Source organism: Porites lutea, chromosome 3, assembly GCF_958299795.1.
Source record: "Porites lutea chromosome 3, jaPorLute2.1, whole genome shotgun sequence".
Classification (NCBI taxonomy): Eukaryota; Metazoa; Cnidaria; class Anthozoa; order Scleractinia; family Poritidae; genus Porites; species Porites lutea.
Genome location: NC_133203.1, coordinates 40816524 through 40843757, shown reverse-complemented (window position 1 = coordinate 40843757; position 27234 = coordinate 40816524). Strand labels below are relative to the sequence as shown.

General features: G+C 38.6%; 2 protein-coding genes and 1 long non-coding RNA gene across 3 annotated transcripts; 2 read left to right on the top strand and 1 right to left on the bottom strand.

Moving 5' to 3' along the window:
- The first annotated feature begins 8068 nt into the window (after positions 1–8068).
- On the top strand, positions 8069–9966 carry LOC140931133 (uncharacterized). Its single transcript, XM_073380883.1, has one exon. It carries the CDS (start codon positions 8091–8093, stop codon positions 9438–9440), a length of 1350 nt encoding a protein of 449 aa, XP_073236984.1. The 5' UTR covers positions 8069–8090; the 3' UTR covers positions 9441–9966.
- A 7000-nt stretch (positions 9967–16966) lies between these two features.
- LOC140931138 (uncharacterized) lies at positions 16967–19558 on the bottom strand. The gene is made up of 2 exons (XR_012164926.1): positions 19213–19558; positions 16967–17705 (listed from the first exon to the last, which is right to left on the bottom strand). It is a non-coding gene; the product is annotated as an uncharacterized lncRNA (long non-coding RNA).
- Positions 19559–25558: 6000 nt separating this feature from the next.
- On the top strand, positions 25559–26923 carry LOC140932299 (uncharacterized). Its single transcript, XM_073381920.1, has 2 exons — positions 25559–26222; positions 26511–26923. The coding sequence occupies exons 1-2, from the start codon at positions 25559–25561 to the stop codon at positions 26921–26923; spliced, it is 1077 nt and encodes a 358-aa protein (XP_073238021.1).
- The last annotated feature ends 311 nt before the right edge of the window (positions 26924–27234 follow it).

Genomic DNA, 27234 nt, shown 5'->3' with positions numbered 1-27234 from the left:
GGTTCTTACTCTAAAAAAATTGTCAAAACAATGAGCGCACGAATTATTTACTCTCGAGGCTAAAACACTACAAAGATCACTGAGTGTGTATCCTGAAACCGATTTTTGCTTGTAAAAACATTATTTGTGTAAGGTTATTTGTCTTTTTCATGTTGCAAACGGTGTTGAAATTAATACGACAGTATGATGATCTCATCTGGAGTTTATTAACTTCATGTGGTTTTACCAAGCCTCTTATTTTCCTCATACACCTGTAATAATTAACCTTTACAGATCCTGCACCACAATGTATAGGTAAGATTTCCATACAACCCCAAACATTTGTTATGTGTGTTAAATAATATAAGCTTGCTGCATGCATAATAAATGTAGGGGTTTGGATGCACAGGACCTTTTGATGTTGTGTTTGCCACTTATTGATCCAGCAAGTTTTGTCTACTTTAGTAAGCACTCATGGTGTAAGGTGTCGGCTGCTGAATGTAGTCTTTTCTTTTTTTCTCTGTAGAAAGCACTCAAAAGTGTTAAGAATATAAACTACTGCAATAAGTTTAAGCTGTGTATAGCTTCTTGTTTATAATTATGTCTAATTTCTTGTACCTCCCCTCCTCAGTGAAAGCCTAATTAACTCATTTTCTACATTGTATGGTATGCAGACTCCATATTAAGCAGACACCCTGTATTCAGCAGTCGAATAGCTCAAAATGTGGCACAACGTTTCTTTCCATAATTTAAGAAAAACAAACCTGTACTTAGTGGATATCTCTAAAAAGCAGATAGCAGCAAAGTTTGTGTGGATGCCCGCCCAATTCTAATTAAACAGGGTTTTTTTTATTTATAACAACCTTTAATGCATAAAAATAGATGGTAAAAAGAAGGATGAGTGAGGGTGTAAAGAGAGAACTGAGTCCTCATGCGAGGCTGGCTCCCTCCCTGAGGATATAATATAAAATATAACATGTAAAGGTTTCATAAAACTGGTACATCATTTTTATGTTGTGTGTCTTTTAGACTGTGAGCATTCTCTGTTCAGCTCGAAAATCTGTAAGCGAGACTATTTCAGCAGCGAAGTCACACGAGTTGTGAGGGCGCAAATTCGAATACGCTGCTCAAATACTCTTGCTCACAGATTTTCAAGCAAAAGAGAGATATGTCTTTCAGTGTCTGCAAACTTTTCTGTTGTTTTCTGACAGGTTGAATTGAAGGAACAATACTACTAGCAACATGAATTCTCTTTTAAGATGTCTGCATGACCTTGCCATGAAATTGATAGTGGGGAAAATAATGTACAAGTCTGACAAACAGTTCAAGCTCTATATTTTGGAGCAAGGGAGCACTTATTTATTTATTTATTTATTATTTTTTATACTTTTGTTAAACTATGTGGCTGCCAATGCATTTGGGATTTGAAATTTGAGGAATACTGGGAAGAGTATGACCAACTGAGTGACACACATGTTATCCCGTACGAAACGAGCAGCGCTGCTGCAGCGCTGCAGAATGGCTTCAAGAAGCGCTGTAAAAGAGCTGCAAAAGCGCTGGGCTGCAGCAGCCGCAAATTTTGGCTGCAGTGGAAAGCCCTTTGACAGCGATAAACAGCGCTTTGGCAGCGGTGCAGAAAATTCCCGAATCACGATCTGCGCTGCAAAGTGGCTGCAAAGTGGCTTCGAAAAGACAAAGAATGTTGTTACCGGTAATGGCCTACCACTTGTTAGTACAAAAAAAAGAAATGCAGGCTCCAATAATACAATAATCATGATACATGGTAGAGGAGTTGACAAGGCCTTAGTAGCGGAGTAAAAACCACTACAAAGTCAAAATGCAACTTATACTTTATTAGTATCCACGCGTACACGCTACAAAAGCACGTGACAACAGTCTCGCTTTGTAAATATTTAGCAATCACGGTCACTCATCTGTATGTAAGAACATCCATTAACATGCAGACATTGAAAATTATCTTTTTTAAAAATAAAGAGAATAACAGCGATTGTTCTACATAAAGTTTACACGGACAGCAGGCAAATGATACTTTGATTCGTTGCAACGGGCTAAGCTGGACATTGCTCACCTTGACGTTTTGTCCATGATCCACGATCTTCTACACTTTTCTCATGAAAGAAATCAACCCAATTTTACTTTCGTCGTCGTTAAATTTTACAATGGACTAAGGAACGCACATTACCACGAGCGTATAAAAATCTTGTAAGTGCGAACCCCATCTGAGATTCTTGTATCTGTGTTGCTTGCTCTGGTTCGATTCGTCGATACTTAGCGTAGAAGTCACTGTTCAGTGCGTTGTTTGCAAATACGTTTGAGCTGTTCCAGCCAAAAACATCAACAGAACTTCCATCTCGAAACAGAACTAGATGTAAAAAAACTTAGAATGTTTGCGCCTTTCATTCAACGGTCGCAAATGTTTGGGCAATCCCGTGTTTGTCTAGAGATGTAATGGGATCTCATGCAAAAGGACCGACCAATTAGATTACGGCCTAGAATGTCTCCAGGGAATTAGCGATAACATTCCCACACTCACCAGTCACGGAATAAAATTTAGTGAAAGCATAGAATTTGGAGGTTTATTCAATAAGTCATCTTCCTTGCGTACAAGCTTACTCACATTTCTTAGAGGTACAGTCAAAGTTTTCGCGTTATATAGCCGTAATCTGTGCCAAGGCTTTATCTGGCGATTCATGTTATTGGGGCTCAAGAAAGTCAGACCGACCGCAGCTGAATTGTAGCGTTACTGCAGCTACTTCGCAGCGTTTGAAAGTCGGCAACTGCGCTGCAAAACCGTTGCCGAGGGCTTCAAAGAACCTTCAAAGGCTGCACAGCGCTTTTGCAGCCCGTTGCAACTTGAATGAAGCTGCTGTTTGGCTTCTAAAAGGCTGCTGAACAGCTGTAATTTAGCTGTACAGCTATTTTGAAGCGATTTTGTGGCGCTGTACAGCGCTGCAAGTTTCGTACGGGATGGTACACACTACATTAATATTAATTTGTCTCCTTCTAGATGCTTTCCTTGACATAATTTGCCTCTTTCAAGCCATGGCATGAATAGATACACTGATTCAGTCACACTGACTATGTTTTATTGCTCTAGAATGTCTCTCTCAATGCAACCCATGCAGGTGCATAAATTGATTAACTCACCAATGAAAGAAACTTGACCTAATTAAGAGGTCAAGGTGTGACCAAAGGAAGTTCTTATGGATTTTTATTTTAATGTGATACTGGCATTTTTAACTTAAAGCCTTCCCCATTTATGAAGGTCATATGCTCAACTACTGATCAGCTTAACTGATAATAACAGCCTCAATTTCCTGTGATGTCTTAGTGGTTGCATGAGGCTTGATCAATCATAATGTGCAGACCAACATGTGAGTTTATTAGATTATTTAAAGGGAAAGATTGGGGTGTCATGGTGCAGGATGCCTTAAAAGCAAAAGATTACACAAACTTGCTCTGCCTGCAGACTTGGCTTTAAGAGCATTAGAATGCAACATTTATATCAATAAAGTCAACGTTTAAACATGTTGAAATGCAAAAAGGCACTCACTTTACTATTGTCTGTACTATACTTCTGATTGGTTTAGGCAGCAAAATCAAGAAAACTTTGCATCGCAGCATGTATATGAATCCTTATAACAAATTCTTATGAGTCTGAATTAAACAGGCATGCCAGGAACAAAAAATTAATGTAAAGTTTTCTTCAGTTGGCTATTGTTTGCAGCTATTATGATTGGATGAAACCTTTTAACACAAAGAAAATACCCCTTAAAATGGGTATGGATACATTTATTTTTGAAAACATTTTTTTGTTTTTCTGAAAATATGGTTAGAAACTTTTCAAACATACTTCTGCTTAACATAGAATGTAACTTTTAATATGGGGTCTGCTTAAATATACAGGTTTTGCCGTTCACTATAGAAAATGAGTAATTAGGTGTGTATTTTTTTCTGTGTGGGGAGAGGAATATAAAACATTAGACACAACTCAGTAAGAAGCTATACACAGCTTGAACTTATTGCAATAGTTTTTATTCTTAATACTTTTGAGCACTTTCTATAACGAAAAAAAGGAAAGACTACATTCAGCAGCCGACACCTAAAACCATGAGTGCTTAATTACCCAAATAGGGAAAACTTGCTGGGTCAATAAGGGGCAAACACAACATCAAAAGGTCCTATGCATCCTTGAATGCCTGAAGCTTGAATTATGCTGTAGTACGATTTGCATTCAGACCCCTACATTTATTATACATGCCGCAAGCTTATATTATTTAACACACATAACAAATGTTTGGGGTTGTTCTTACCTACACATTGTGGTGCAGGATCTGTAAAGGTTAATTATTACAGGTGTATGAGGAAAATATGAGGCTTGGTAAAACCACATAGAGTAAATAAACTCCAGATGAGATTATCATACTGTCGTATTTATTTCAACACCGTTTACAACATGAAAAAACACAAATAACCTTACACAAATAAAGCTTTTACAAGCAAAAATTGTTTTCAGGATACACACTCAGTGATCTTTGTAGTGTTTTAGCCTCGCGAGTAAATAATGCGTTAGCTTGGTGTTTTGCCAATCTTTTTAGAGCAAGAACCTTTCAGAATTCGGCAAAATCCTAGGGTCCATTTTTTTGAAGGTAAGAAAAGACTTCAAAGCATTCAAAAGAGCGTTTTCCGATTAACTTTACTAAGCAATATTTTTTGCTCGCTGGAATGTTGACAATTACAGTTTAAAAATGGAAGAGGTGGTTTTGAAAACTCAATATTTCCTTCAAAGGCGAATTTTCCCCAGAAATCAAATTTAACTTATGACCAAAAAAAATAAACGCAAATCTTTACAAAATTTCGAGATTTCAATGTCAAGAAAACTACAGAGAAACGGTTCCTTACCTCGAGCAACCGGGCCACCATTGTCTACACTTATTAAAGAACAACACAAACTGCGCAAAAAACCTTTTTCCCTGACTTGGCGAGTCGACAGATGAAAACAAAGCTCTTCTTTTCTTCACAGGCTGGGAAGCAGAATTTAAAGTTCTGGCGATTCCATATAACCCATTAGGCCATTGTTTGCGAAACGATTTTTTTTAACTGCGATTTGATTTGCAATGTTTGAAAATTCTGTAAAGATCAAACTTTTGCACATACCGATTTTCACACATGAGTTGATCCGTCAAAACCGTCAATCAAATTGAACTTAAATGGTCTCCTTACTGATTTTCAATCTCGGTGAATAGTGGCTTTAGGAATATTGACCTCGCCGCGAATATTCCGCTTCTATTCACCTCGTGTTCAAGAATATTAAAGTGCTTAATTGTTAATTGTCCGATGTGAAGCACGGTACAAAATATCAGTCAAAGCAGGAAAAGGTGTTTTCCACATGATTCCTGGTCATGTCCTTGAGAAAAATACTAGAAACCTCTATACGTTTTTTCCTTCCTTTTTCAACAGAAAATACGTCCACACGGTCGCTTGTACGGTCGTCTTTGTAGGACCCGCATTTTGTGTTCAACGCTTATCCGGGCCGCATTGCTACTGGTCCTCTTTCCAGCTGTTCCAACAAAAAACGATGGTCCACGCGGTCGCTTTAACTGTATTTCTACCGTTTCTTGTAAAGAATCCGTTTGTGTAGAAGTTTTAACCAATTTCTATGATAGGTTCTTCGCTGAAGAAGGACAACTTATCAAGTACACACCCTCCATATCGTCCCTCCACTTAGGCAGCCATTTTTTTCATTTATTGACCCCGCCTCGCTTTGGCGCGCTGAATCTTCCGGAAGTCAACCACTTTACCGGAAACTGTTTCCGCATGGTCCGCATAGTTCTAAAAATAACTTTTTTGGAATTAAGATATCCCAAAGGCGTTACTGGGAGTGTCCCTCTCTGTCCTATTATGGCTCTTAATCAGTCTACGTCAAGGAAAGGCCCTGAGAACGCCTTTCGGCGTCTAGTTTCCATTGTTTCTCCTCAATCGCCATCAACCCAACAAGACCATTGTTTAACTCGCACCACCAACACATTTCTATTGTTTTTCCTCGTCATGTCCCTCCAACGCAATTCTGTTTTTTCGTCCTCACTACCAGCCACTCACAAGACGTAACGTACAACTCAAATTTTTGTAAGTGCAGGTATCGTGGCAAGAGATAATAGAGTTCAGTGAATAACAACGTACGCGGTCTTTGGAAATCGTCGGTATACATTGTAGTTATACTTACATTTTTCATATCAGTGTTGAGGCGTCTCTTTTTCGTCTACTCTACGTGTAATAACCTTGAAATCTTCAACGTTGCGAGACATCGATTTCTTGGTTATCTCAGACAGGTAATTCTAAACCTTAATGTTCGTCAATATCGTTCAAACGTTCGCCAGCTTTGACCAAAGCAGTCAAACTGACTTATCAATTCTGCCTCGGTCAGTAGTATTCTAAAAGAACATCTGGGAGAGTAATATCAAGGGCAACCGAAATACTGCGTCAAAAGTCTCCTCCTCCTCCGTTTGTGAAGTCAGGAATCCAGAGCTTTGGAATCCCGAATCCAGCGCTTAAGGAATCCCGACTCCAAGATCAAGGGCACCCAAGGAGAATATAGTTCAAAACAACTTAAACATGGCATTATTAAACGTATTTTAGTATCTAGACGGTAGATATCTGGGCATATTTTTATCTCCTAAAAATTTTTCATTTGTTCAGATTTCCTAGCTGAAAGTCTAGTGATCCGAAAATAATAGGGATTAAAACTTACCTTTTCGAAAATTTCAGCTGGACAAACGGTCGGCTCCCGAAAAATTCTAGGTGACCTTTTTACGGTAAAAATCCATTTAAGATGGGCAATTACCTTATTATAGGAAATTAAAGCTCCATGATTCGCGTTAATTTAAATAGCGTTAATTTTGTTGAGCGATAATTTCCGCGACGTTAATTAAGTGCAGCGTTAATTTCCGCGCTCTTAATTTCCACTATTTTAACCCTAATTTTGGAACCTGTCCAGACATTCTTGACACCTAAAAAACGTAATTAACTACAAGCTTTCTTTCTTTCCATTTACCCTTTATTTTTCATCTTTCACAAGAGCTAAGGAGAAGGTTTACAATATTTCGGTTCATCCTCATCGTTGTCACTGTCAGAAGTGATGTCAGCTCAGTTTTGTTCAGTTTTGAATTTTTTTGCATCCAGTGTTGAAATAAATTTGTTCTACTTGTCACCACCGTGTCTTAATCGCGTTAATTTCCTTTATTATAAAATTCTACCTCCTCTTTCGAGTTAATTTTCTTTATTCGAAAGTCGTTTTCCATTAAATTCGCGTTAATTTAAGTCGCGTTAATTTCCAATACCTTTTATGGAGCGTTAATTTCCTATAATAAGGTATACCAATTTTTACATGTTTGAAAATCCTAGGAGAGGCAAACAAGCAAGAAATTTTACAAAAAATGTTCCAATAATTCTAGATCTCAAATCGTCTTCCAAACAGATATTTTCCGAAAAATGACGTTCGGTGCCCCTGCAAGATCTACTGGTAAGAAATACGGAATCTAGTCCCTAGAATCTGTAACCCACAGCGTGGAATCTAGACTTCACAGCGGTCAAACGAGTGAAATTTGCAAAAATTAAGCGAAATACTTCAAAGTTAAGGTTGCTACTTTCACTATCGAAAATTTAGGGTATTACCAACATCCTGTTAGTTTACTAAACTTTTTAAAAGTTTACTAAAAAAGTTCTAAGTGATTGAAAACCGATGCTGACGTTATTATCGGCGCCATTTTCAAACATGATTCTCTTTTAGCGAGAAGCGTTTTCAGCGAAAAAAGCTCAAGATTTTTAGAAAAATGGAAAGATAGTTATGTTGACTAACTGATTTATACATCTTTGCCCATTTTTCTCTAACTGGTAAATGAAATCCCAGCAATAAAAAACAAAAATAACGATTTAGACGTTTGACCGCGGTGGTAATCTAGACTGTCAAGACTGTCTTGCATTACACTACATGGCACCATTTATGAGATGCCAAAAATTAAATTTAATTAACATTTTCCTCTTCTCTTTTGTAGCAGTAGTCCATTGAAGAAAGCTATACAACTGACTAGACAATGGTTTTACGAAGTATTAGAACAGGTGTTCTCATCTGCCTTATTTTAGCCCTCTCCGCCATGGTGATACTCATATCACATGTGAACTCGGGAAGGGGAACTTCGCTACCTTGGTTCTACGAAACCTCCCAAGTCTCAGCTAGCAACCACAGCACCGCAAGACCTGTGACAAACAAAGAGATCTTAGGGACAACAAAGCACACCCCAGATACCTCAATAAGTGTGTTCGTGAGGATGTCTGGCAAACGACCAGATCACAGGCAACGTTATTTGTGTAACGTTTTCAGGACTTCCGTTCTCTTCTGGCCTCCTTCCTTTGGAAATTTAGTCGTAGGACTTGATGAAGAATCACAAGAGGATCATGAATTTGCCGAAAAATTAAAAACACTTGCCCAAAAATACTTTCCTGATCGTAGACTTGAATTCTTTTATGAGGCCCTTCCAAAGGACAAAGGAACTCTGGAGTTTCAAGGCTCGCCTAAGACACCCGGTTATAACAGACAGCTTTGGAGCAGTTTTTTCATTGACCTACTTTCAAATGACACCGTTATTGCTTGGATGGACAGTGACTCAGCTTTTTTTACCCCAGTAACTAAGTCCACAATTTTTAATGGGACAAAGGTACGTGCCTTAGGCTCCGCCTGCACCTTCTACAGGAGCTGGGTATATAAATGGGCAGATACTACTAAACAGGCGCTAGGATTACCATTTGTCGCTGATTTTATGACGTATTTTCCGGTATATATGTACCGAGACACGGTCACTCACTGCAGAGAGCATATCCTAAAACATTTAAATACAAATAACTTTGAGGAGGCCTTCAGAAAGTTTTACACGACTTTTATCTCTCCAGTCAGCATCATCCTCTCTTATGCATGGTACTTTGAAAGAGATCGCTACGACTGGAATTTTGAAATGTGCGCTGACCTAACAGAATATAATAAAAGATTTCCAAGTGGCCACACCATTAGGCCCGAAGATATAGAAACTGTTCTTTCCGAGCCTCAAACAGGTTATCATGGTAACGCTGGGTTGGCTCTCAACGAAAATGTCTTTACCAGTTATTGCTTATCACACAAAGCAGCAGGAAATAATTTGGATATATGTTCTAATCATTCCGTGTCGGCAAGCGATAATTTACCCTTTTTCGTCCACGATCTTCAGGGAGGTCTTGATAAGCACCCATGTAAAGGTGACCTTACCAATACCTGTTTGCAAGTTCTAGAGCGACATTATAACCAAGTCGGACTTGAGATAAAACAAGGCCGTAAGCTAGAATGGAGCAGTTTAGAAACTGCCGATGCGCTTGCCAGCGAATTTGGTATAACATGTCCGCCGATTACAGTTTGAGAATCGAAGGTATACACAGTCGACGAGAAATTTCTGGAACTAATGAAGCGAGCTGGAACAGGTTCTTAATCTAATAGCGTTAACTAATTCACTCGGTTCGAAAAACCTACCTGAAAATCGGTCAAGCTTATTTTGTTACCATAATAGTTTAAAAAAACAGAATAAAATAAAAGAAGGTCAAGGAGGTCTTCCAAAAGTAAACACGAGTAATCCGAGTAAGAATTCATCAAAAATTTCGCCAGCATTCTAATAGTAACAGAATAGAACTTGCATCTCCCTTTCGTTCACCATAACAGTCACTGAACAATTTTTAGAACACAAAATCCACTACAGTTCGGTATAAGAAAATCCAGTTTATGTACATTACGTACATCATGATTGTTTTTTTGCAAGTACGGTAGTTTCTTAGAAGGATTATGATAAACCCGAATCGGAATGTTAACTAAACTGACAAAGACGAAGAGAAAAAGAGGAAGAGATAAATGATAATTTGATATAATTCTGCCAAAATATTGAAAGATGCTGATTGATGCCCGTTATAACGAGAATAAGAACAGACAATACAATTATGCCGTCGGAACCGAGAGGTGTGTCAATAAGTCCGTATGAGCTGGAGTTTGTCTAAGTCAAATGTCTGTAATTTTCGCCGGGGAGTTAGCAGCTGTCCACATTAGCAAGATGTCCGGTATCTGAAGAATTATGCACCTCGGGGAGAGGGTTTAATGCCACCGAGGCCGTCAGGTCCGAGGCAGATAACACACCTTCCAAGACTACCGGTAGTCTCTATTAGGGTCGTCACACAACTCTCCTCCCCACTAGCGGCCGTTAGTGGGGAGGAGCGTTACGCGACGACCCATCCTCGGAGAACCCAGACTAATTTTCCTCGTCAATGTTAAGTTCCCGTCTTCGTATGTCTGCTCCTCGGCAAATTCAGGTTATAAATAGATCGGCTTTACCTGCTGTAACAACTTCCGCGAGCTTTCATTAAAAAAAAAAAAACAGCCTTTAAGAGTTGGGATAGCTTAATCAAAGCTTTTGTTTTGTAGCCACGTGCAAACGGATGCAACAACTCCCAACATTGTTGGGCAAACAATGTTGGGAGGCATGTTGTGTCCGTTTGCACCTCGACAAACGTTTCGCAACAACTCCAACATCAAGCAACAACATGCCACAAAATGCAACAGGGTGCCGTGCAAATAGACGCAACATGTAACATCCAACAATGTTGGGAGTTGTTGGCTAACAACGTTGCGTCGACCGTTTGCACGGGTAGACCTCTTGAGCTTCTATGTTTTGTTTTGCTGTTGAAGAACTGTTTTGCTTTTTTTCGTATTTCCTAGAGAACGTTTTTATTTAAATATACGAAAAAACAACCGACAAGCTAAAACTGGGGGTGTATTCTGGTCAATTTAATGACTGAAAAAACTTACAACTTTCTTATTGTTTTCAGAGTCTAAAAAGCTTTTAGTTTAGTTTTATTTATTATTTTAAAATACTTACTTTTTTAAATTTAATTAAAAATAAGTTTTTCTTTTCACAGTAGCCCACGTTCGATAAATCAAAATTCTAACATGAGTCCGAAGCATTACGGCCAAAATTGAAAATTTTTCAGGACTCCATTGCCTCGCAATTCCCAGAAGAGACTTGAGCAAAAACAAAAGCTAGACTATGAGCAGTCTCTCTTTTTTCTTGGTCGGTCGAGCAAAACGTCCGAGACACGCAAATGACCACGCGTGTCACCGCTCAACGCTCTCGCACGCGTGCATTCCCCTTACGAAATCTGAACACAAAGAGAGACTGCTCGCAGTCTAAACAAAAGCAAACAGCATATAGAAAAGTGTTGACTAGAAGGCCTCGGATTCATGTTAGAATTTTAATATATTGAACGTGGGTTATAATATTGGGTTATAAGATCAGCTTTGTTTGAATTATCAAAATTCATACTTGGCTTGCAGGTGGAGGCTGAGGGGAATAAAACATTAGAAATGAATTATTAATCATTGAATCCCGATTCGATTTCTTTTGTCATTCGCGTAAAAGCCGTCGCATGACGATTTAATCAACTAGATGACTGCGTGCTCCCTCGTAAGCCACTTTTCACATGAAGTCACAGCGGCCATATTGGTGTCCCAAAACAATGAAACGGTGGCCATGTTGGTGTCCCAAACCAATTCCTTTGGGAGTTGAACTCTTTTCTTATGCAAACGCTTTCTTTTGTCCCAATAAATTTGCATAGAGGCTGGCCACTTAAGTGAAAACACTCTACTGGCCCCATTCGGTCCCCAGGGAAATTCTCTAGGCCTTTTATACACCCTTGCAAACGAATTCGCTCTCTTCTCGCAAGTCTACTCCACAAGGGGAAAACAAGTTTTCCCACCCTCCTTCCCTTCGGCCGCTCTGGCAAATTTCCTGTGTAAGCTCACCCTGCACCTTTTGCAAAATTTTTCACCCGTAACTTATCCATCAAGAGGCATAGGGTGCCTTTTATGCGAACATGAATTCGTTACTTTTGTTTGCTTGCTCGGAGCAATGTATCAATTTATGGTAATTCGAAACTGAGTTCTTTGATACTATTAAATAATAATTGATAATGAATCGCAACTAATTCACATTCGCATAAAAGCCACCCTGTGCCTCTTGATGGATAAGTTATGGGTGAAATAATTTTCCCCGAGACAAGGGGTGCTATAGACTCATCCAAAAGACGGAGAATAATTGCCAGAAAACTTTATTAAGTTTTATTATAGCCAAATCTTGTCATAGAGACGGAAGGTTTCCGCAATGATTGTGACCTTGGGAGCCGTGTCCTTGTCGACGGCTGAGGTCCTTTGGGCAAGCATGTCAGCCACTTTGGTGAGACTAAGGAACTTGTCTGTTTGAGTATAATACTTAGCGGTCAGAGTAGATTTCCAGCCGATGTGCGTTGAGATTTGTTCCATAGACGCGATTGAATCGTCATGCGGCGGCTTTTACGCGAATAGAATAACTGTAGAAAATAACCCGCTCCAGCTGCACTCGGCCTGTTCCCACGCAGACGTTCTTATTTTTACAAAAGCTCGGATTCCTCTGTTCTTTTGGGGGGGGGGGGATATATTACATAACCCCCGAATCAACTGTCTGAAAACCTGGATGCGGCTTTGATTGTTTGAAGGGAGGAGTGGGGCTAATGAACAGCTAATTCAAAATGCGAGGGGATTATGTATTACTATGCGAGGGGGATAAGTGACTTACAGTTGTGTTGGTTTTCTCATGACGTCACTAAAATTCAAACTACAAAACTATCGATCCTACTGAGATTTTACTTTCATGGTGTATTAGAGCAGCTGAAAACTAATTTTCAAACAAATTTTCGTTTCAAAAAGGTTCTTGGTTTTGTAATAGAGTACGCCTTGATTTCTAAGCTTTTGCGTGACGAAGCATTTACATGACGGCCAAGAGAGCTGTCATTTAGGTTAAAAAAAGTGAATTTTTGCGAGGAATTTTGCTATCTAAACGGTTCAAGTATTAGAAAAAGTGTTACTTTAATGTTAATGAGTTCCTCTAGGAGTAAATTCACGCATTTGTAGCAAAACTCGGTAACAGATATTTCTGTGGGCTTCCGTCCGCCATGTTGGAGCTCATCCGGATGAGCTCCAGCATGGCGTCTCCATACAAAGCTCTATAAATTTGGATAAAACATTTCCTCAGATATCTCGTATACGAATTATTCCTTCGACCCAAATCTTGGCGAGGGTTTTTGTATATTTACCTCCTTTCACTTCTCAGATTCTGGACTTTATCTGTCGAATGGTTTTGATTTTTATTTTGATCTATTTTGAATGGCGTGGCACTGAAAACCAGCAATTAGCTTTCAAAAGAAAAAGTTCACAAATGTTTATTAGACTAAACACGGCGCTATAATTACTAAAATTAAACTGAGCTGCGTTTCTTTTGCGCCACATTCACGAATTTTCTTAGTTGTTGGTTCATCGATTTCCACAGCCAGAACGACAGTTCGAAATTGAACAGCGTCTTTAAAATTCTACGGTCCCACGAAAGTGTCGCTGTGATGGTAAGGTGTTCTGTTCTTTAACCAGTCATCCCAAACTCATGTACTCCATGAAGACGTGTAGTTGACTTCTTTGTGTTTTGTGGTATTCTTGCTTCATTCCTCGACTGAATTTCCTTGTCTGTTACAGTAGTGATCCCTCGCCCGGAATCTTCTTTGTCTGTAAACATGCCAGTCGGTCGAAAGATCCTCGGTGCGAAAATTGAAATTGTCAACTGCTTGCTCGATTTCTGGACCCGCAAATGAAGATTCCAATTGTTTCCCGAAAGCTCTTGCTGTACCGCCACTGAAGCTGCTTTAGTTTGAGTAATAAACGGCTCTACTTCTGGCTCTGAATCGCTCGAAACTGCTAGGCTCTTTAGGCTGTTTCTAGCATTCACTGCGAACAACTAATTTGAAATGCGACTTTGAAAAACTAACATAATTAAAAAGCCGAGAAACCTGTGAATGCCACCAGTGCCAGCATGGAGTGTTAAAAAACAAAAGACAGATGAACAATAGAGGCATTTTTCGTCAAAGTATTTTTGCATCCCTTGAGGAATCCTCGCCAATGTAAAACTAAGCCGTTTATCGGCCTTCAGCTCGTGGTTATGTGATTTATAACCCTTACTTACAGTTCGTCAAGCGTTCCTTCCCAACGCGGAAGGAACCTTGAAGAACGTCTGCGTGGAAGCCAGGGGCTACTGCATAATCAAACAAACTAGATAAGCTAGCTGTCAGTTATTTGAAGACAAAATGTCTAATTTTGACTTTAGAGATACTTTCCATTATTTTTGTGTGTATGTGTTTGTGTTTTTTTAGAAAGATTAAGAGTCGCGTTAACGGCCAACAGCAAACGTGAGATTTAAGCTAGGAAGTTCTCGAAATAGGAAATGACGAGCAGCTAAAATCGCTCAAAACAAATCTTATGGATAGAAATTGCGTGAATCTACCGATGGTCACCAAGTACAAACTCAAAACAAACATGGTACAAACTCGCATTTGCCGTACTTTAATGCACGACAATAATATAAATTTATAGCAGAAGCTGATAAAGAAAGCAAGCTTGGTTAAATAAACGGTCCATTTGTCTATTGATCTATTGGTCTATAGCTAGTGCATGTTCGGTCGGTAAAATTCAACGTCGACTTCAGGTAAGTTTGTTCTTATTTCCAATTTTACCATGCAAAATTCGAACTTATTTGTTGCTGGAAGTATTCATCCAGATCACGAAATATTTAGTGACATTTCCACGGGGAGACAATTCTCTTTTGTGAGTTTTTCAGCGTCGTTACGTGCTCAATGTTTTCTCTTTTTTTTGGTTTAAATAACATTTATTGGTTACAACACTTCTAATGACAATACTTAAACTTACATGGAGGAAAAATAAAAACAACGTATAAGAGATAAAGGAAAAATACAATACAATACAGAGTTTGTCGATTGAAAACTCGAACCCTTCGATCGTAAATGAGATGTCTTCAGCCTATTTTATCACTAAGTAATCTTGATATTCATAATTCCTGTGAAGGCTTGCTGTTATATGCCATTTCATATGAAAAAAAGTCTCAGAATAGCAAGTAACATAACATCTGGTTTTCACAGTTATTAATTAGAGCTGAAACTACTGTGATTTCATTGTCATTCTCAAGTGATATTTATTTCGATTGCCCAAAAAATAATTTCATAACTAGGGGTTCCTTCCGGCAAGTGCCAACGAGGCGAATTCGTTTATCTTTTGTGAATTGTGCCTATTCAGATATTGGCGATATTTTTTTTTTTCATAATTTTAGAGGTTTAAATGGATTCCACTATAGAAAAGGATGGCACCCAAATGTTAAACAATAAAAATGGAAGCCATGAAAAATGTTCGCAGTGCGCATGTTTTTGACTTTAAATTATCAAAGGAATTTTATTTGGTGTTTGGGATTTATTACAAAATTCAATCGAGTCGGGAATTATCTATAGGTAAAGGAAAATATCATTAAAAAAAATAATTTGACTTATTTTACTTGGTGTTCAACTCCTACGCATCAGCACTGATCAAACGACATCCTCTCCCGAAATGAGAAAATGATTTCTGTTGATTCATTCTCCTTGGTCTTGTTAAAGGAGAAAGTTGATTGAGGTGTTACGTTAGCCACTTGTGGCATTTGCTACGATGTATGTCTGTAGATGAGTTGTTGTAAGCGTTCTTGTTGATTGGTTTGAGTAATCTACTTCACTACTAGTAGGTTTGGTTCCTAAGTTAATTGATGATCGATAGCAAGTTTCTCCTGACATGAATTCGGTGCAAAGGAGATGTACCAATTTTGTGCATCTCCGCGGTAACACTTCTGTTCATGAAATATGTTTAATTAGAGCCTTTGGCCTAACAAAGCCTTGTTTATATGTAGTATTTTGTCCAATTTAACATTTTTGGCCTTAATCTGGTCTTCCTTCGATATTTACCAGGAAATGACTACCCTGCTTGTTTTTGACAGTTTTAAGCGTGTTTCTTTGAGTTTTTAACCGAATTCTTGGCAGTGGATAACTTTAAACTGAGCCGTCTGATTTCCGCCAATCAGCACGAAGCGGAAACGAGTGAAAAACACGTGCCAAGGGTAATGATGTCATAACTAATGTCATCTGAAGCAACAGCAAGTGGTAACGTTGCGAGTATGCGCGAGCCGCTGGACGGAAGTTTGTGGTGGTATTGGATCGCAGCGAATGCAGAAAAGAAAAATGGCGCCTCTTTTAAAAATTACCATCGTCTTAGTCATCTGTTCTATCTTTGTAGAGTAAAGATAAGACAAAGTCTTCTTTGTAATATGCGGGATTAGTCTCAAGGCTAATAAGTCGCAGATCGTTCACAATTTTGCGCGGTTTGTGGTCCATGAGTGATTATTGTTTCGTGTTTTGGCTTGCGCGCGGACACGTCGATGGGGTTCTGTGTAACAGCTGCAAAACATTAACTCCTCTATTAAACACTGGATAACTGGGAAAAAATCTCTTCATGTAAGTTGTGACCGAGTACAAAACGTCCGACGCTTACGATTTGAATAAAACGCTGTGAAAAAAATTCTAAATGCTAGTCTGTTTATATAGTCATAACTGCAGTTCTTGCGACAATCCCCTTGCAATAATACGATTTCACGTCAGTTATGGTTCAGGAACGCCCTGTTTTTAAGAGATTGACAACCTTAGTGCAGTGATTCTGCCAGTTATTACTTTTCAGAGATACCCCATCCTAACCACCAGTGGCCAAAGCAGGTGCAGTGCCCTAATTCTGCGACGAATTTCAAAGATATCCCACCCAGGGCTATGAAATTGTATGTTTCCTTTTCTGACTAGATGATATAAAACTGAAGACCCAAACTCAAGAAATGACATCTACTAAATCTATGTGATGCCTTAACTTATTCAGGGGTTTAGGCAGAATTTTGTAATATGGAGGCTCTTGACTCCAAGATGCCCCTTATACTTCTAAAATAAAGAATTAGATGAGCCAAAACAGGAGTGTGGTACAAGATGTTTCATATTACAGATGTGTTTTATTGAGGTAACCCTAACCATGAAAAATCCTTCCCTTTACTCCCCACACTTCTACATACTAGAAAATTGCAAATATGCACATAACAGTGACAATACTTAAATTAGTAAAGATCAAAGTCATATCTAAAACTGCATTTTCTCTCTGAGACATTGAAGTGAATTTTCTGCTTCTGATACTTCCATGCTTGCACTCTTTTTGGATTTTCATAAATTTTGTTGTTGGTACTTTCTACTGCACATGTGTTAATTATTTAAGATATAAGTAATAAGGCCTAGCTCCATTGACTAGCCTATATCTAGGCTAAGATTAAAAAATTGAAAATGAGAGAAAATTAGCTCTAACTTTTCCTTTTCATTCAATTTCAACATGAGGAGAACTTAAGGATCTTAAAGCCTGATATTTATAAAGTCTGAGTTTATGGTAGCTTCAAGTGAGCCAATGTATGACTCATTAAAATTAAAGCTTGTCTGTGTGTCTTCTGGGGCACCAAGGCTATTTGATGCAGTTCAGGATGGAGTGACAGACCCTTCACATTCTGCAGACAGTATAGGGTAAAATAAAAAACGGATAGTCGCCATTTTGTACCAGCTCTGCTATGGCTTGAGTGAAAAGTGCGACTGGTTTAAATGTGACGATGCAGTCGTCCTCAATGACTATCACCTGAATCAACAAGGTTTAGTGCTGAGCATCTCATAGGGAGCTCCTGCAACAGGAAAAAGGCAAATGAAATATTTCACAACTTGTCATCTTGCGACACCAGGAGCATCAATGAGCTTGTTTCAGGGGCAATTTTACATAAATTGCAACTTGTGCAGCCTATGATATATGACTATATACACTACTACAGTGTATACACAGCCAAACCGACATTGGCAAGCCAAGTGCTCCTAAATTCATTTGCACAAACACTGAATATATGAGACCCAGAGTATCAAAAGATCTATTTCTATCGGAGAGTGAAAAGTTACCCCTATGGCATTTAGTTGTTGCCCGCAATTAGCGATACCCCTTTAGATATTTCAGCATTTCTACAGTGTCATGGATACGAATTTATATTCAAGAAGGAAAGAAATCTTTTGGATAGAAAAGGAATAATAACATTTATGATTTTTGTAAGAGTACAAATACATTGTATGTGATGAAGCTAATTGTCATGTGGATGCCAATGTAAGGAATCAAATACAGGGATTTCATGTCCAGTGTTGTCTGTACTTCAAACAGGAATGGCAGTCCAGCAAGTGCAAAGGTGAACAAGGGCAAGAATTGTTTTGCGCTTGAACTTGTGCTAGTGTCAAAGTGGGAGTAATATTGTAATGGTCATATGAAAATGCATTAAATCACACTTATTAAATCACTTTTATAGTAGGGCAGGGAAAAGAATGCACATATGTGTATTTTCATATTTTATATTGATTTCAGTTATGTTTCAAGACATTATGTAAACATTTTAAGCACAATATTACAATTCTTTTAGGCGTCAATTTTGTATGTATAAACAAATCATCATTGAATAATTATCAGAATAAAATCATCTTCCAAATGGTGAGGGTTCTTGTCAGTGAATCTGAGAACTTACAGTGCATGATTATTAAAACGCAAATTCATCAGTGTTCCCCCCCTTGGATGCAAAATCAAACATTCAAGAATGAAAGAGTGTTCCGAGACAATACTCTTACAAATAAGTTTTGTTGGGATATACTTTTACATGTTAACGAAAAATCTAAAAACAAGGTTGAAAAGGACAAGAAAAATTTGTCTATCTTTAACGAAGTTTTAGCAAATAATATTTCACAATCCACCGCCTCGATCTCTTAATCTCTGAGAATAAGTAATCGCCATAGAGCACCAATGTAAACCAGAAAAGCAAATTTTCGAAAATGGTAGGAAACATCCGACTATGGCCTTACTTGTAAGAGTAGGAAATTTGCTTGTTGGTTTCATGCCGTTAAATAGTATCAAAATACTCGAACTTCCCCCCTTTGAATTAACCATTAAAAGTCAAAATACGGAGTGACCGAAAGAGAAGTTTAACCTGTTTAGTCGCTTGTGTGGGATATATGACTGGATCTCGCTGTACGGTCAGGGTCAAATACTACAAAAATACCAGGGTCACATAAATTACGTTGAATTCAGGCTGCTATAATTTTAACACATAACATTCGATGATGCTGCTCCACATTTCATAAAGTAAATCAAGGGGTATATCTTACCTAAATGTTAGGCAGCTCTGCAGATCGTGGAAGATAACCCAGAAATCCGTGACCGCTTGAATGTCAACAAATCAACATATCACAACAAACGACCTCGTGAACGCTTAATCTACTTCATCAGAGGAGCCAAATGGACGAAAATTAACCACCTAAATGGTCCTTCTCCCATACATGACACTTCAACATAGCTTAGCCAAAGTATCCAATCTATAAGACATGTCTGTTGTCGATTGGGTATGCAAAAAAATCTCCCTTGAAAGTGCTTCAGAACGGCTTTCGGCCACTACGATTTCCCGTCAACAAGTGCTTCCCAGCAAGCTTGACGCATGCGCAAACGTTACCACTTGCTGTTATCTGAAGCATAAGTGATTATATAGGTGTTTTTGTAGTTAAAAAACTATTGTTCTAAATTCTTCCTTGTATTTTGAACTGCATTTTCAATTTACCCTTTGAGTTTGCGATCACGTTCGTGGTTAATTTATTGAAAAATTTTAGCCAATCATCTTCGATGAAGAAGCTTAATAAATTCTGTAAACTGACAACCATCTTAGATTTTCAAACTGTAATTTTAGTACCTTCATATCTGTTGATATGAAAAGTCTGTTTACTAATATATGCCTTGTAGTTCTTTCAGAAGTTTGCTGTTAAATTTTACTTTGGATTAAGCCTTCATATTTTTCAGCATGGTTCGTCACTGTCTTTGGAAAATGCGACTCCTGGTGCATGCATCAAACCGGGTTTAGTTCGGAGGTCGTTGTGCCACAAAGTAAATTTACCGAGTTGTGTAGCTCGGCGGCCGTTGTGTCACAAAGTAAATCTACCGAGTTGTGTTGCTCGGCAGCCGTTGTGCCACAAAGTATATCAACCGAGATGTGAAGCTCGGCGGCGCCATTTGATCATGACTTGTGATATTTTCGGCACCGGACAAACGAACACTTTAACTCTATGTTATACTTTTTATCTCTATGTTAGAGTAGCGGCACTCTCGAGTCACTGAAATCAACACGCTCGACCAAATTACTGGAAAAGTTATTGACGCGAGCCGCACACACGTTCCATTGAAGGCTTTGACAGGGTTAGTGCGAAGTTAAAATTCAGATGTGAAAGCTTTTTAAACAATAAATTCAATGTAATTAATTTTTTCAACAAGTTGATGACTGGATGCTCCTAAAAATAACAGAGAAAATTATCCGAAGAAATGTTTTTGAAGAGGAAAAAGAATCCCAGGTTAAGAACTAATCGGCCTTTGAGAAACTGCGCCCTCGCGCCAGTAAAACAAAATGTTCCATCTATACGCACTGTGGCCAATGTCTCCTCCGATTACAAGCACTTGATACCGAACCATACGATATCTTTTGAAAACGTTATTATAATGATACACAGTTTAAATAGAGGTTTCGCTGTACGCAACCCTTACGTTCAAAATATGCCATAATCATATTTATCCATATCGCAACTACCCTTCCTCCTCAACTGCTACCTGTGTGCCTAACAAACATATCGAACGCACTCTCCTAAGCTCCGATTACATGTACTCCTCGTTATATTGTTCTCCTTGTTTTATATTGGTCAGTTAACTTAAGGTGATTCCCTAGTAAAAGAACCTAACATAGATTGTCGATGAAACTTGGTACACTGATGTAACAAGTCAAGAAGATGATAAAAAGGTAATAAAAAGTGGGGGTCACCATGCTCGTTTTGACGTCACAATGCTGACAAATACGGCTATTTTGGACCCTTTAACAAAAACCGCGCGCAGCCCAAAACTAGACAAAAAGGAAAAATATTTTCAATGATGCATGTGGTAAGGCACAGAATTTGACCTTAATGTATTGTTTATCCACTTACGTAACAGAAAAATGCCCTTTAATGCCCTTGTTTTTACTTTACGCTCCAAAGTAGAATTAAATTGGACACGGGCTATTCGACACGTGATAGCTCAATCCGTAAAATTTAGTAAAATTGCCAAAAAACTGAACATAGATTTGTGCCAATTTTTTTCTCACCGAAAGGAAACACTGTCCTTATTAAAATCATGAAATAAAAAATGGGGGTCACCGTACTCGTTTTTGCGGTAGAGCTGCAGAACGTGCGCGCCAAATGCATTTTCCTTGATTTTTGAGAGAGGACTGGGGCGAGTTTCAAAATAGAATGTATGCGAAAGGGGGAAGAAAGTATTAAAAAATCCGTTTTTACAGAATTTACATCGAGATATCACATTTAGGACACAATGTGATAAAGAAAGCGTTTAAATGAAAATCAAAGTGAATAAGCACTAACATCCACTATCGAGGTTCTCCGTGAGGAAGTCGAACTCAGCAACACGCTTACTGCTTACGTTATGCACATTCCCACCACATTGAGTCTCACCTCGGAAAAAAACAACCGCAAGCAAAAATTGCAATAGAGTTTCTCTTCGGTCAACTTCATTTTAATGATGTTACTTCACATGCTCTTTTTTACGGAGGTTATCTTGTTATGCGCAGTAAGAGATGCGCAGTGCAAAACCTGGGAATCACCTTAAGCTTTTATAGCGAAAACTTCGGTTGAAGAGTCATTTCGACAAAGCAATTATCTCGAAGATTTCACGCTAATGAGAGTAATGGATTCATGATAACCGTCACAAATATCGAGACATTCCATGTCCAATTAGCCCACTACGGTTTCCGTAATTGCTGTAATTGCTGTCACGGTTGGGGTAGTTAGTGCAGTTAGTGTAGTTAGCGTACACACTAACTACAGCAACTACACATACTACACCAACTGCACCAACTACAGTAACTACAGCAACTACACCAACTATACGTGCTACACTCACTACAGTAACTACACCAACTACACGAACTACAGCAATTAGTAACTAAACGAACAACACTAACTACACCGACTACACCAACTACATCAACTACACTAATTACACTAACTACACCAAACATTAACTTATCATACTACACCTAGTCATGAACTTTGTTCTACTATACCAACTACATCTCTATATTCGTGACGGTTATTATGAACCCATTACCCTAATGAGACTGTTTAACCAATCGGATCAGACTTACGTCAGCATTCGGTTTGCACTAAGCAGCTGGTTTCCTGGCTGATATAAAAATGGGTGTTACACTGATTTAGCAGAGAATTGTAAAATAAAAGTTATGCTAACTGCGTGACATTGGACTAAAGAATAAAAAGGAGCCAATTGAACAAAGTAATCGTCTGTTTGTTGTGAGAACCAGCTAGTTCCCCAGAAAGGTTCTTCAACACAACTTCAAAACAACAACTTTGGCACATTGTAGGCTTTCACTTTTTAATTATTAAGAAACGGTCCAGATAAGAACGATAGCAACAACGGCAACGAACATATTAGAATGCAAAAAAGGTGCTAACTTTTCTTTTGTCTTTACTTACTTCTGATTGGCTTAAACAGCAAAAGTTGAAAATACTTCATAAAGCAGTACATATATTCATCCTTACTTTCCAACCATCTTCCATATAACAAAATCTGGTCTCAGTTTGAATAACAAAGAAATCCTATGTGGGAACATGTAAAATTGTAAACTTTTCTTGGTTATTGTTTTCAATTCTCGTGATTGGTCAAAATCTTTTAACACAAAAAAACACCCTTTCAAAGTGGAGTGTAAATGCATTTTATTGCGTAAACGGCCTTCATGTAGGTTTCTGCATTTTCTGTGTAAAAATGAGAACATTCCTATGTGGGGAAAGCACCGTTGCCGCATAACAAAGGAAATTGCTATCCACCTTACCGGGATCATTACTTAAGCAATAACAACATGGCTTGAAGCTTTGTTGGTAAATATGAGCAAGTTATTACTTATGTTTCATGGAAAATTCAATTGTATCAAAACTATAAACGTTGTAAAGAAAAGGATAGTTCAAATGAGGCCTTTGACTGCTGAAATTATAAACAATAATTAAATTTCGAGCAACAGCGTCATCAGGGATAAGAAAAATGTTTCGCGTGGTAATATACGTAAGAAAAAATTGGTGTAAAGTAAAATGTGTGAAAAGCGCAAGAATGGGGTGGAATGTATAAAAGGAATAAAAATATAAACTTGAATAAAATAGAAAGATCTAATGAGCAAGTGTCACAGGACAAAGAGTCTCTTGAAAGGCATAATGATTATAGTCTTTAAAACAAAAGGTCCGCAAATTCGTTGCATTCCACACGGGAGTTTTGGGCTGTCTCAACGTAAATCGAGCAGCAAAAAAACATGCCGGATGACAAAAACTCTCGAATAAATTCTAAAATAAAAGGTCCGCAAATACATTGCATTCCTCACAGGGGGTGAGGACTGGCTCAATGTAAATCGACCTGCGAAGAACACGCTGGTTCTGATAAAAGTTTTGAGAATATAACCCTATGCCTTGATCAACTACCGCTTAAAATATAATTCACAAAGGGAAAGAGAACACTGAAAACCCTGGTTCTGAGATCGAGAAGCGAACATGCTACCTCAATGTAAATCGAGCTGCAAAGAACAAGCTGGTTCTGACAAAAATTTGAGCGTAAAACCCTATTTTTTAAAGCTGCTGCTTTAAACGCAATTTAGAAAGTAAACCAGAGCAATAATTGCCCTTTCAAACTAGAAATCGTATTAAAGCTTGCTCACCTGTTAGGTCCTCTTGAAGAGACAACGAACAGCTGCACAATGAATCACCCAATTTCGGACCACGAGTTGTAAACCGTGACAAGACCATGACGTCACCACCTAAATATGGGGTCCGCTTACTTACACCCAAAAAAGGTCAAAAATGCGAATTTTAGAGGGTTACGCAGAATTTGAGAGTTTTTGCCTACATTACGCGGCGTTATAATTCTGCCGCCGAGGCAACCTCGCTTCTTAGCTCGGTTGCCTTGTTGGCAATCAAGTTTGTCTATGTGTCATACATGTGAAATGATGGTTTTACAATAAAGATCAATTTGTTTAACATTTTCTCATTAAAGGCCCATGTTCACCCAAACGGCTTTGCGCGCTTGTGTTTTTGTTTTGAAACGATTCTTTTGTCAAATGCAGTGTTTTGATTGGCTTCCACTTTGAGGAGCGTTGCGTGACGATACTAAAAACGACTGCGAGGGAGACTACAATTGCAGCTTTTTTCACGCTTGACCGAAGCTTAGAGAGACAGTTTCAAAGAGGCCAGTAAGACTTTTAATTCTTTTCCAAATGGAGGAAGATATATCGCCGACTTCGTTAAATGTCACCGCAGAAAGCACCTCAAAATTTAAACTGGTAGTGAATGCATGTGGATGCCTTGTTGAGTCCGATGAACACACTGAAGGTCATAAATTACGAAACGTCTAAGCACCAGGTGAGGTTTTCCTGAAGCCAGATTCGACCGTGAAATGTTTTGATTCCTCAATCTATTATTTTGTGTTAATTCTTAGGAAGCTTTTAGGTATGTGTTCTCGAAAGAATAAGCGAGAAGTTGTGTTTGCAAAGCGCCGAATCAGCACTGCATACAGTCTGTAATCGCTGTAATCGCTGTATTACACTTTCTTTAGGTTTTGCTAAGGATTGGTTTGCTAATAAGAGTTCTCGCTACTTTAGAGCCGGCTTTAATCGTGATACGCCAGACGATAAGTTTACGTTAAGGATATCACTCGCTTCATAGGTTAAATTAAATAAAGCATTGTTCATGTTACATTGACTCGCTTGTTTTGCTTTCAACTGATTTCAACGGGACCTTTGTTTACAATTGAACATTCGACGTAGAAGGAACTCGGCAAACACGCTGTCTGTAGAATTTACAGCCAAGAGTTTCTTTCCCATCTCTCCAGGGATTAAAAAAGCGGATTCACGGAGACGAATGTACTTCGGCGACCCCCGTCGACGCGGTCTTCCAACCATGCTTCCAACCGTTCGTTTCGATGGAGCCGCCATCGAAAGTGCTGCAGTGAAACAAACACTCACAGAAACAAAAAGGCTCGATACCATTCCAAAATATCCAAAAAGATGTAAAGAAAAATACCAAAAGAACTTGTTGAGACTTTCTTTTAAACCAGATTTAGCGAACTGTAGAAGATTAACAAAGATTGACTTTACACACTAAAGGCAGCGATTTTCAACTACGCGAAATGTTTTTTCGCGAGTACAGGGCGCGCAATGCATCTAGGGTGAACATGGGCCTTTAAGGCAGACTTATTAGGGACTTTAAGATCCAGGACGCGACGGCTTTTAGGACGTGGTGACCGGGCAAAAGCCTGGAACGAGGACGGCGTTGTAAGCGCGGGAAATTTTAAGTTAAGATTTGCGACGCGATGGGGTTCCATATCAGTACATTATTAATGTAAATCCGTACGAAGGTTTTAACGAAGAAACAAGAAATGGCTTCCTTTCAAAAACTTAAAGAATTACTGCTACCTTGCTTGGAGGAAGAAATTATAGACGACGAAGAATTTTCAGTGCTTTACGAGGCGTATGCTCCACAAAATCTTCCATTTCAGCACTCGGCATACGAGAAATTTTCTCTCGAAAACAAAAATTCTGCCGAATGCAAAGCTGATTTTCGCGTCGATAAAAGGGATATCGCATTACTTGTTGAAGCCTTAAGAGTTCCGCCCATCTTCAAGTGCTCTAATGGAACTATCTGCGATGGAACCGAAGGCCTCTGTATTGTCCTAAAGCGGTTCGCATATCCATGCCGCTATTCTGACATGATGCCAATCTTTGGGCGATCGGTGCCAGAACTGAGTATGATCTGCAACCAGGTGACAGACTGGATATATAATACTCACGGGCACAAGGTTACACGGTGGAACCATGGTATTTTAAACCCACCTTTAATCGCTACGTATGCAGATGGGGTCCACTTTAAAGGAGCAGCCCTTGATAACTGTTTCGGCTTTATAGACGGAACTGTGCGGCCCATTAGTCGGCCGATGTCAAACCAGCGAGTTGTTTATAATGGCCACAAGCGCGTACATGCGCTCAAGTTCCAGGCCGTCACGCTTCCCAATGGACTGATTGCTAATATCTATGGTCCTGTAGGTAAGCCCCACATTTTTTTCTATTCACAAAGCAACCTTTTTTCCCATCATTGCCATGTTTATGGAATTTTGTTTCATTGTACTTGCCTCTTACTTTTGTCGTATTTTTTGGTGAAATTCTTTTAATAATTGATGATAGCCTATTCAATTTCTTGTTTCCACGCCATATACCCTACGTGCTAGTTAAATGTAAAGCCTGCATGACTTGATTTTAGCGAACATTAATGATGACATATATATCCTTAATTTGTTTTAAGAGTGGAACCTTTGTTTTCTTTCCTTCTTGTAGAAGGAAGAATGCACGATGCAAGAATGCTGGCAGTCTCCCAACTGTATGATGATTTACAAAACTTTGCATTTGACCCTGTTGGTAGAGCAATGTGTTTATATGGGGATCCAGCATACCCACTCAGGGTTCACTTGCAGGCACCTTTCAGAGTTGGCATTCTAACAAGAGATATGGAGATGTTTAATGAGTCCATGAGTGCTGTTTGCTCATCAGTTGAATGGTTATTCGGAGATATTGTAAACTACTTCAAATTTTTAGATTTTAAAAAAAATTTGAAGATTGGACTCAGTCAAGTAGGAAAAATGTACATAGTATGTTCCATTTTAAGGAATGCTTTAACCTGTCTCTATTCAAACACAACAGCTGATTTTTTTGGACTAGATCCACCTTCATTAAATGACTATTTTAATTAACACGACTTTGTCACAGTGGACTTTTCATGAGAATAATATAAGTGTTTTACAGATCATTCCTGTGACAGAAATGCCTTTTTAAGAGAGTTGTGTGTAAAAATTTCCTTATCTGATTAACCTTCCTCCCTGTGAGTTCCAGACTCTTGGACTGGAACATGTTGTTTTCTACTTAGCTAGGGTTAGTAAAGTATCCTGTAAGTTTTCTTCACCAAGAATAATCAGTGATAGGGATGGATGTGGTTTCACTAAGATATCCAAGCAACAAATATAGTTTTTGCTCATATAATTTTGTGCACACAAATCAGTACCTT

Coding starts and splice junctions, on each gene's coding strand:
- LOC140932299 (XM_073381920.1), top strand. CDS start 25,559: ATGGCTTCCTTTCAAAAACTTAAAGAATTACTGCTACCTTGCTTGGAG. Junction 26,223..26,510: donor TAATATCTATGGTCCTGTAG/GTAAGCCCCACA, acceptor TCCTTCTTGTAG/AAGGAAGAATGCACGATGCA.
- LOC140931133 (XM_073380883.1), top strand. CDS start 8,091: ATGGTTTTACGAAGTATTAGAACAGGTGTTCTCATCTGCCTTATTTTA.